General features: G+C 37.7%; 1 protein-coding gene across 6 annotated transcripts in view; it reads left to right on the top strand.

Annotated features, from left to right (window-relative positions):
• Positions 1–12,078, top strand: part of LOC125915973 (zinc finger protein 585A) — a 109,226-nt gene that overhangs the window by 72,575 nt on the left and 24,573 nt on the right. For 5 of the 6 annotated variants that reach the window (XM_049622073.1, XM_049622072.1, XM_049622074.1 and 2 more), the window contains one exon: positions 6,462–10,372. In XM_049622073.1, the coding sequence (XP_049478030.1) occupies positions 6,462–8,173 (1,712 nt within the window). In that variant the 3' untranslated portion in view covers positions 8,174–10,372. Of the gene's footprint in view, positions 1–6,461; positions 10,373–12,078 lie in introns of those variants that run through there. The other variant, XM_049622080.1, reaches the window with a different exon arrangement.

Raw genomic sequence — 12,078 nt, 5'->3', positions numbered from 1 at the left:
CTTCTTATGATTAGAATAAGGTTAAACATTTTTACCCAGACTACTACAGAGGTGGTATGTAATTATCTTTTTTTAGTAAACTTTATTTTAGAATGATTTTAGATTTATAGAAAGTTACAAAGATAGTAGAGAGACTTCTGTATATATCTCTCCTGATTTCTATCATTGTTAACATCTTAACATCATTCAGATACATTTGTCAAAACTAAGAAGATGACTTTCATATTAACTAAACTCTAGATTCTATTTGTGTATTTCACCAGTTTTTCCATTAATGTCATTTTTCTGTTCCAGGATCCTTCCATTCTGGGTACCACATTGCATTTATTTTTCATGTCTCCCAGTCTCTCTTCTAGTCTCTCCTGGTTTGTGACAGTTTTTTAATCTTTCCTTGTCTTTCAGGAATTTGACTGTCTTGACAGACCCTACCAGGTCCTGCAGAATATTCCCTATTCTGGGTCTGTTGTTTTTCTCATGCTTACACTGGAGATAGGGGTTTTTAGAAAGACTGCAGCAGAAGTGAAATGTCCTTTTCATCGCATCATGTGCGGGGTACATGATATCCACTGGTGATGTTAACCTTCTTTCTCCCCTCCAAAGTTACTATTTTTCCTTTTCTATACTCTACTCTTTAGAAGCAGCTCACTAAGTCTAGCTTACCCTGGGGGGCAGGGGGTCTGGATTGGGAATTAAGCTTCTGTAGGGTAGGAAGTCTATATATTTTATCCGGGATTCTGTATAAAAGATTTGTCTCTTGGGGCACCTGGGTGGCTCAGTCAGTTGGGCGTCCAACTTCAGCTCAGGTCACGATCTCACAGCTCATGGGTTCAAGCCCACATCGGGCTCTGTGATGACACCTCAGAGCCTGGAGCCTGCTTTGGATTCTGTGTCTCCCTCTCTCTGCCCCTCCCCTGCTTGTGCGTGCGCTCTCTCTCTCTCTCAAAAATAAACAAAACATTTAAAAAATTAAAAAAAAAAGATTTGTCTCTTCCCCCTTTATTTCAGTGTGGGCTTATCCATATTTATTTTAGACTTTGAGTTACAATTAAATGTTATTTCTTTTGCTTTGAACATTGATAGCTCTTTTAGTTTGGTTCTTGTGTCCATATAATATCCCCATCCTTTTGTTTTTTGAGGATTTCTTTCCTGGTACTGTTTTCAGATTCATTTTGTTTTTTCCCCTTCCCTGGTCCTAGAATCAGCCATTTCTCTTAGGAGCCCTGGTTTCTTTTACTGGAAGATAGTATTTAGAAACCAAGATCTGAGAACTAGGTATACTAATTGCTGCTGGTATGCCATTGCTTCTATGCCCTCTAAACAACCTAACTAGGTAATAAATGTCTGCATAGTCACCCATGTATATATACATGTATCCGTAATTATTTTATTATCTATCTGTCTGTATTTACATTAAGCTAAACATGAGTTCTTACTGATGTCTGCAACTCCCATCCAGTATTTCAGGATGCATTCTAGCCTTCTTGTCTCGTTTATCTGTAACTTTCTCCTCCAACAGTGACAAAACTGGCTTCTACCATCCATCATCCATTTACTTATTTGTTCACCCCCAGTGTACATGGAACATGGCTTCAGAATTATTTTCCCATGAGAAACAAATTTACTAACTTGGTAGTGCTTATGTGCAGTTAGTTCCATTTGCTTTTAATTTTCAGTCAAAACATTGATTTTTAAAGTTTATAACTATTATTGTAGCGTAGGGCACAGTTTGTTTTGGTGCATTGATCAACTATAAGCACTTCTTAATTTCCCAATATATGTTGATAATATATATTTTTTATAATATTAATTTCTAGTATAACTTGTGATCAGACAACATAATTTGTATGCTTTTGATCCTTTGAAATAGGTAGAGACTTGATTTATAGCACAGTTTATGGTCTGTTTTTATAAGTAATTTGTGACTGAAAAGGAACTGAATTCTGCAATATTTGGCTTATAGCCATTAAGTTCTAGGTCCACGTTTATTAAATGTCGCACCCAGAGTTTGGATTGTGTCAATATTTGGTTTATTTCAGGCTGTGTTAATAGATGAACACAAAATTAATAACTCTTATTAAGCAATCCTCCATGTGCATTGTAGAAAATTAGAAAATAGAGACAGGCAAAAGTGTTTTCAAGATATTAAAATACCTTATTCCTACCACTTTAACACCTTAGTGGATATAAGACATACATGCATATACATGTTCCTCTTTTTATTAAAGAGACATCATATTCTTACTGTTTTATAACCTGATTTCTTTATCAGTGATTTTTCTATTTTATATTTCTATTACATTTTTATTTTATTGCATCTTCAAAACCCAAATTCTATTCATATTACCCCATTTGGCCCAATCTGATTTGTTCAAATCAGTATCCCAATGCAAGACTGTGCATTGTCTCTTTATCATATCACTGAAATCCCTCTTAATCTAAAACATTCCCTTTATTTCTAATACTAACACTTTGAAGAGACAAGGCCACTTATATTGCAAAATTTGCCATCTTTTGAACTTATCTCAGTACTGTCCGTGGTATAGTTTGTTTATTCTCTACCCTTTGTATTTTTGTAGATTGGAAATTATTTTCTCTCTTGAGGGATTCACATTAAACATTTGTGGCTCAAGTACATCATAGGCGGTTATGGGTACTCTATCAAAAGACACAACATGTATTGGATTACACTGTTAGTTTTGGAATGTTAAAACTTTATTATTAAGCTAACAGCTTGATTCCTTCATCATTCAGTTATATTTTTTGCTTTTGTAACTGAACAGAAGTCCCTCTGATCTTGCTTCGGCATTATGACAGCAATCAGTTCTGCAGCGATTACTCTCTTCATAGTTGTAAGAACAGTATACTTAATACGATTGGGAATTGTAAGGTAGTTGTTTCTTTCAATTCTATCATGATTTCTACAGTTTTTTATTGACACGATCTATTTGGCTATTTGGTTATGTTGAAATATAAATTGATTGGAATGCATAGGAAAATATATTTGAAAAAAAAAGAAAGAATATATTTGATTTTTAGTTGCACATTAGTTAATGAAAAAATAACTGGGAAATGGCTTCTCTTATCTGAAAAATAATTTTTTTTTTTATTTGAGAGAGAGAGCAGGGGAAGGGCAAAGGGAGAGAGAGGGAATCTTAAGTAGGCTTCACACTCCGCAAAGAGCCTGAGACAGGATCATTCCTACAACCCTGGGGTCATGACCAGAGTCGAAATTAAGAGTTGGTGGCTCAACTGACTGAGCCACCAGGGCACCCCATCATTATATTTTTATCTATCTTTCATTTACTTAATATGTTTAATCCAACATGATCGCTTTTCCTGCTTTTTTTTAATTTTCACAATTATGACCAAACACAGCATAATATTCAGAAGCGTGTGTTTTTCAACAAAGCCATAAATCTTTTAAACTTTCCTTTTTTAGCCCAAGATTTGTGAGCATTATCTTGTATCTTCCCTGCCTTGGTCTTGGAATCCAACATTTCTAGGGGCGCCTGGGTGGCTCAGTCAGTTGAGCGTCTGGCTCTTGATTTCAGCTCAGGTCATAATCCCAGGATTGTGGCATCAAGCCCCACATCAGGCTCCACACTGAGCGTGGAGCCTGCTTAAGATTCTCTCTCTCTCTCTCTCTCTCTCTCTCTCTCTTTTCTCATAAAAATAAATAAATATTTCTTTAAGGATTCTCTGATCATAATATTGGATATTTAGAGATGACAGTGTAAATGATCAGGGTGCTGATTGCTATACTAGCCTTTTTTTCCTTTTAGAGAGAGTGTGCACATGAGTAGGGAGAGGAACAGAGAGAGAGAGAGAGAGAGAGAGAGAGAGTATCTTAAGCAGACTCCACACTCAGCGCAGAGCCCACCACAGGGCTCAATCCCTTGACCTGAGTCAAAATCAAGAGTTGGAAGCTCAATCAACTGAGCCACCTAGGCGCCCCAGCTACTAGCCTTTTTGACATTTTTTTCTATTCCATGAAAATTGAACTGTTTCAGATTTTTGTCCTTTGTAGGATAGTTTTTGATCAATATTTTTCTGTTTGTCTTTCCCTTTCACAATTTTAATTTTTTGTTTGTTCTCCCTTTTGTTAATTAGTTTAGCTAGTGTACCATCACATGTTGATTTTTTTCCCCAAGAGATACCTTTTTGAATTTGTATGTTGATTTTCTGTTTCCAAACTCATTAAAATCTGGTTTTTTATCTTTATTCTTTTTGTTTTCCTCTCACTTACTTTGATGTTTTTTCTAAGCTTTTATTAGTAAATTATTTAATTTGTGTCAAGGTGACAGCTTTTCTCTGGGCATTAGGGCTGGATGTTGTACCTTCTGAAATGTATTTTCATCTTTTGCCTGGTTATATTTCTCTAGTTTCACTGTTTATTTCCTTAGTACAATAAAGATACTCTGTTTTTTTATTTTTGACTGCTGACAGCTTTCAAGCCCCACCTCTCCTTCTGCTCCACTTTTGGGGAAGCTGATAAAAAGCCCGAGAGCTCCCTACATTGGTCCCCATGGAAAGTTCAAACCATGCCCAGGAACTCTCAGCCCTGCACCACACCCTAACCAGCATAAAAAAAAAAACAAAAAAAAAAAACAAAACCTAAGTCAATCTCTTTCAAATCACTCAAGTCCTTTTCAGATGTATTTAAGAACCACTCTGCTCTTTCTAGGAAGCCTCATTATACGAGTAATAAATCGTTTCACACTTACATGATGTATGCATGTCATCATCACTCTTGACGTCCAAGTCAAAGTTTGTGTGGTTATCCATTCTGCCTCTGCTGGTTGTCCACTACATTTATTGATCTAGCATTTAATTAGTAAAGAGCCTTTAGTTTTCTAGATGGAGTGCTTTTTGTTTTCTGATGTTGCTCTTATTTTCAGCGTTATTTTCTGAGGTCAGAGTATGTATCATTCCACCTGCTATACACATCCCACAATTGAGTCACAGATGAATACTCTTTGCCCTTGACTCATGCCCCCTTCATTCTGCACTGATACTCCTGAGTCTTTTCCTGAATCTCGATTGCCATCTTCCAGCTTATATCTGATATTTCCTTTTAACAGTCAGTCCCAGACACTCTGGTACCCCAAAACATTCCTCCATATTATAATTTCTTGATTCTCTCCAGCATCTCCACATGGAAGGAATTTCTTATTTGATTTGAGTACATATCTGTGAATTGACTGAAAACATATCAAAATACTTATCCGGGAAGTAGAAGGATGGCTGGTCTTGAAAATAAGGGAAAGGAAGAGAGGATGTGGTAAAGGAGATGAACCAACACAGATTTAGTATATTTAGAATGGAGAAGGAATAACAGAACTGAAGATAAGCAAGATCAATTAATTATTTAGCACCTATAATACATCATAACCCTGTAATTCAGTGATGAAAAAGGAAGAATTGTGTCTGCTCTGGGGGAAGTTTAGGGAACTGTTTAGAATATCAAATAAGGAGGGGCGCCTGGGTGGCTCAGTCAGTTAAGCATCCAACTTCAGCTCAGGTCATGATCTTGCGGTTCATGGGTTCAAGTCCTGCGTTAGTCTCTGTGCTGACAGCTCAGAGCCTGGACCCTGCTTCGGATTCTGTGCCCCCCCCCCTCTCTGCCCCTTCCCTGCTCACAGTCTGTCTCTCTCTCTCAAAAATAAACATTTAAAAAAAATTTTGTATCTTAAAAAAATATATCAAATAAGGAAATTAATGATATCATAATTGGAAACAAAGGGATGGTGGAAGGAATGAAGTGCTAGACCATAAAAAGGGAGACATGGGTATAATACTTAGAGTTAGCAGGTGCAGCCTTTCTAAGGGTAGGATATTCATCCTGAGACTAAAGGATGAGAAGGATCAACCTACAAAGTGCTCAGGTCTAAGGATTCTGGTCAGATGAAATCGTCTGTGGAAAGCATCAAGTGATAGGGAAGTTTGTACCATATTCTAAATGCTGAAAAGAAGGAGACAGGGCGCAGAGGGGTCGGTGTTTGGACATGATGCCATATAGGTAAGGAGGAGTCCTGCTATCCTCAGAAAGGGGTTTGGATCGTATTCCAAGAGTAAAGAGAAATCACTGGACAAACCTAGGATGAATTCTTAACCTTTGATCTGTATTTAAATCAGTGATAGATTCAAAATAAAGATGCCATCCAAGGTATTTTTTTTCCTCTCACTTCTAATGTAGTTGTCCGTGACACAGGCAGGATATCAGATTTATAGCAAGCTTGCCAAAGATCGTGGTCCACACCTAAATTTCAGAAACTTCACTATCTTATGTAACTTCACATACATCTCTGAATTCTTGACCTTTCAAAAAGTTCATAACCATATTTTACAATTCAATAAGCGCTTCATTTGTTACAAGTGTTGGTTCATATTTCTTTCACAGAAGTCCCATATTCTCTGTATAAGAAATATAAATATTTTTTTGTTTTCTTCTTTTCTTTCAGATTTGGATTTACATTGTGAGGTAATCAGCTATGTAGAAATGCCCACTTATGAAAAAGATGTATCTTCTACACAACATCAGAGCATATATAACAGAGAGAAACTCTATGAATGTAAGAAATGTCAGAAGAAATTTAGTAGTGGCTATCAATTTATTCTACATCACAGGTTTCATATTGGCGAAAGACCCTATGAATGCAAAGAATGTGGGAAGAACTTTCGTAGTGGCTATCAACTTACCCTACATCAAAGATTTCATACTGGCAAGAAACCCTATCAATGTTCAGAATGCAGGAAGAACTTTAAAAGCGGTTATCAACTTACTGTACATCAGAGATTTCATACTGGTGAGAAAACCTATCAATGTAGGGAATGTGGGAAGGCCTTTATTTATGCCTCACACATCATTCAGCATGAGAGAATCCACACTGGCGGGAGGCCTTATGAATGTCAGGAATGTGGGAAGGCCTTTAGTCAAGGTGGACACCTTAGAATTCATCAAAGAATTCATACTGGTGAGAAGCCCTATAAATGTCAGGAGTGTGGGAAGGCTTTTAGTAGGCGCTCAAACCTTGTTGAACATGGGCAAATCCATACTGATGAGAAACCTTATGTATGTGAGAAATGTGGAAAGGCCTTTAAAAGAGGTCATCAACTTACTGTACACCAGAGTGTTCATACTGGTAAAAAACCATATGAATGTAAAGAATGTGGAAAGGGCTATACCACTGCCTCATACCTTATTCTACATCAGAGAATTCATAAAGGTGGGAAACCATATGAATGTAAGGAATGTAAGAAAACCTTTACCTTGTATAGAAATCTTACTCGACATCAGTGTATTCACACTGGCGAGAAACTTTTTGAATGTAGGCAGTGTGGGAAGGCCTATACTACGGGCTCAAAACTTTTTCAACATCAGAAAACTCACACAGGTGAGAAGCCTTATGAATGTAAGGAATGTGGAAAAGCCTTTAGCTTATATGGATACCTTCATCAACATGAGAAAATTCATACTGGTGTGAAACACTTTGAATGTAAGGAATGTAAAAAAGCCTTTACTTTGTCTAGAAATCTTATTCGACATCAGAGTATTCATACTGGTAAGAAACTTTTTGAATGTCAGGAATGTGGGAAGGCCTATAGTACTGGCTCAAACCTTGTTCAACATCAGAAAACTCATACTGGTGAGAAACCCTATGAATGTAAAGAGTGTGGAAAGACCTTTAGTTTGCATGGGTATCTTAATCAACATCAAAAAATTCATACTGGTGTGAAACCCTATGAGTGTAAAATATGTAGGAAAACCTTTACTTTCTATAGAAATCTAACTCTACACCAGAGTATTCATACTGATGAGAAACCTTTTAGATGTAAGGAATGTGGGAAAAACTTTAGACGTAGTTCACACCTTACTGCACATCAGAGTATCCATGCTGATAAGAAACCCTATGAATGTACGGAATGTGGGAAATCCTTTAAAATGTATGGATACCTTACACAACATCAGAAAATTCATACTGGTGGGAAACCCTATGATTGTAAGGAATGCGGGAAGACCTTTAGTCGTGCTTCAAACCTTGTTCAACATGGGAGAATTCATACTGGTGAAAAACCCTACGTGTGTAAGAAGTGTGGAAAAGCCTTCAGATATGGTTCAGCCCTTAAAGCACATCAGGGAATGCATACAGATAATGAAACTCTAAGAACATAAGGAATGTGAGAATGCCTTTAGGTATGGCCCAAACTTTTTTAATATCAGCCAGTTCACACTGGTGAGAAATTATTGAATGTTAGTCTTTATAGGTATGTCTTCACCAAATGAGAGAATTCATAATATAGTTATGATTTCAGTGTCACTCCTGTTTTAATGGAATATCTGACTATTTAAACAATGGCAAATTAAACCCTGAATAGCCAAAGCAGTCTTGAAAAAGAACAAAACTGGAGGTATCACAATCCCAGATTTCAAGATATACTACAAAGCTGTAGTAATCCAAGCAGTATGGTACTAGCATAAAAACAGACACATAGGTCAATGGAACAGAATAAAGAACCCAGAAGTAAACCCATGACTATATGGTCAATTAATCTTCAACAGAGGAGGCAGAAATATGCAACTGAAAAAAAAAAAAACAGTCTCTTCAATAAATGATGTTGGGGAAACTGGACCACTTTCTTACACGATACACAAAAATAAACTCAAAATGGATTCAAGACCTAAATGTGAGATAGGAAACTATTAAAATTTTAGAAGCCAGCATAGGCAGTAATTTCTCTGACATCATCTGTAGCAACATTTTTCTAGATAGGTCCCCTGAGGGAAGGGAAGCAAAAACAAAAACTATTGAGATTACATCAAAAGAAAAAGCTTTTGGGGTGCCTGGGTGGCTCAGTCGGTCAAGCATCCAACTTTGGCTCAGGTCATGATCTCAGTTTGTGAGTTCAAGCCCCATGTCGGGCTCTGTGCTGACATCTTGGAGCCTGGAGCCTGCTTCGGATTCTGTGTCTCCCTCTCTCTGCCCCTCACCTTCTTTTGCTCTGTCTCTCAGGAATAAAAAAACATTAAAAAAATTTTTTTTTAATAAGAAGCTTTTGCACAGCAAAGGAAACAGTCAACAAAACTAAAAGGCAACCTACTGAATGGGAGAAGATATTTGCAAGTGACATATCTGATAAAGGGTTAGTACCCCCAAAATATAAAAATTTACAGAACACACACACACAATCTAATTAAAAAATGAGAAGACATGAACAAACATTTCTCCAAGGAAGACAAGATGACCAACAGACATATGAAAAGATGCTCAACATCACTCATCATCAGGGAAATGCAAAACAAAACCACAATGAGATACCATGTTACAACTGTCAAGATGGCTAAAGTCAGCAACATAAGAAATAGCAAATATTGGTGAGGATGTGGAGAAAAAGGAAACCTCGGGCACTGTGGTGGCAAGGCAAACTGGTGTAGCCACTGAAGAAAACAGTATGGAGTTTCCAGAAAAAATTAAAAATAGAATTAACATAGCACCCAGTATTTTCACTACTGGATATTTACCCAAAGAATACAAAAACACTAATTCGAAAAGATGTATGCACCCCATGTTTATTGCAGCATTATTTACAATAGCCAAACTATGAAAGTGGCCCATGTGGCCATCAACTGATGAATGGATAAAGATGATGTGGGCATATATACAGTGGAATATTACTCAGCCATAAAAAAGAATGAAAATTTTGCCACTTGCAATAACATGGATCTACAGGATATAATGCTAAGTGAAATAAGTCAGAGAAAGACATACCATATGATTTCACTCATATGTGAAATTTAAGAAACAAAACAAGGGGCACCTAGGTGGCTCAATTGGCTAAGCATTCAACTCTTGATCTCTGCTCAGGTCACCATCTCGAGATCAAGCCTTGTGTCAGACTCTGCACTGACAGCGCAGAGCCTGCTTGGGATTCTTTCTCTGCCCCTCCCCAGCTTGCACATGCTCTCTCTCTCAAAACAAAATAAATAAACTTAAAAAAATAAGAAACAAATGAAGAAAAAAATAGACAAACCAAAAAACAGACTCTTAACTATAGAGAACAAACTGATGGTTACCACTGTGGGGAGTAGGGGAGGATGGATAAAACTGGTGAAGGGGACCAAGAGTACACAGATCATGATGAGTACTGAGTAATGTATAGAATTGTTGAATCACTATATTGTACACCTGAAGGTAATAAAACACTATGGTAATTATACTGTAAAAATTTATTCTATTTTTTATTTATTTAAAAAAAATTTTTTTTAACGTTTATTTATTTTTGAGACAGAGAGAGACAGAGCATGAATGGGGGAGGGTCAGAGAGAGAGGGAGACACAGAATCTGAAACAGGCTCCAGGCTCTGAGCTGTCAGCACAGAGCCCGACGCGGGGCTTAAACTCACAAACCGTGAGATCATGACCTGAGCCTGAGTCGGACGCTTAACCGACTGAGCCACCCAGGCGCCCCTAAAAAATTTTTTTAAATAAATAAACAGTGACAAGGGAAAAAAAACAGGAATCTCAATTTTTTCATGCCTACAACGTGCATGGAATTTTCAGTTAAATTTTTGGCAAGGATACTACATAGGTGATGCATTAAAAAGTATATTAGTGTTGGGTTTTTCCAGTATTAAGGAGGCAAGATGTTATGGTTATAATGGTGACTGGTAGATGTTGCTACCGTAGAGATCTATTTTGTCATTTCCTTTTCAAAGTTTATAATATGTATATGCCCTGAAGTAATGGGAAATTTAAATTGAAGTTAGGGCCAGAAGAATGAAAGTCAAAATCCCATGTATCAGTTGGGAAATTGCCAGTCTCCAACTCTTTGGAAATTCAAGGCATGTAGGGAGCCGAGAATGAATGATAGAACTTTGTTTCTGTTCACTAATCTATTTCCAAAACCTATTCAATGCGTGTTATTTTGCTGGCTTGGTAAAATTGATAAAATGATGAATAAGCATTCAATGTACAAAGCTAGAAAAATAAACTCTCAGCCAATATAAAGCAACAGTGGATACAAATAAAGAATTCGAATTTGATGATAGTAATCAAAATAGCATTCTTTCAAACATTTTCCCTGTGAAAAGCAAGGAATACTCAAAGGGCGGTCCTACGCCGGCGACTCCATCTTGTTCTGTGTCCTCCACCTTGAGTAACTTCCGGATCAAAACACGCCCGCTGACCTGCGTAACAGGACTCCGACCCTTCCCCAGCGTGGCTGGGGAAGGCCACGACCCCCAGCCAATTGGCTGAGGCCACAGCCATTACCTCACCAACTGCCCCTAGACCCCAATAAAACCTTTGTGCTTTTGAAACTCGCTCGCTCTCTCTGGCATCTCACCGCTGCGTCAGTGCAGGTAGGGGATTGAGCTCGAGCTAGCTTGAATAAAAGCTCTTTGCTTTTGCATCGGACTCGGCTCCCTGGTGGTCTTTGGGGATCACGAATTCTGGGCATAACAAATATGTCTAGAAGTACATTTTAGTGATTTGAAGATGAAAGTAATCTTCGGAGGTGTGCCACTGGTCTCAGACCTTGCTGGCTTGATGATTTGCTACAAGGACTCATGATTTAGACTCAAAATTTAGAAAAGTTGCTCTACTTAAGTCTAAAGTTTATTAGAGTGAATGATAATGATTAAATAAAGGGGAAAGATGAGCAGTGTCTGTGAGGCACTAGGTCAGCTTCTAGGTGTCGCCTCTTATTAGAATTACATGAGGATGTGCTAATTTCTTCCAGCAATTATGTGTGATAACGGGCTTAGTGCCAAATATAGAAGCTCATCTGAACCTGCGTCCCTGGCTTTTACTAGGGCTCTTGTAGACATGCCGTACCCACATGACTGACCTGAGCTTCTCAATCTCCAGTTCCTCAGAGGTCAAACTGATAATGCTGGCTGAGGGCTTTGGGCATACAAAAGCAAGCATTCACCCTAATTTGCATTGTTAGTATTAATTATCTGGTCAAACCAGTACAGCATATCAAGGCAACTATTCCAGGGACTCAAAGGTTTTCTCCCAGAAGCCAGTCAAGGGCCAGTTTTCCTTAACATAGGTCTGTCTTTGGAATGCAGAGTGTT

The sequence above is a fragment of the Panthera uncia genome, assembly GCF_023721935.1.
Source record: "Panthera uncia isolate 11264 chromosome E2 unlocalized genomic scaffold, Puncia_PCG_1.0 HiC_scaffold_19, whole genome shotgun sequence".
In the NCBI taxonomy this organism is placed as follows: domain Eukaryota; kingdom Metazoa; phylum Chordata; class Mammalia; order Carnivora; family Felidae; genus Panthera; species Panthera uncia.
This window is presented reverse-complemented; position numbering and strand designations above follow the sequence as displayed.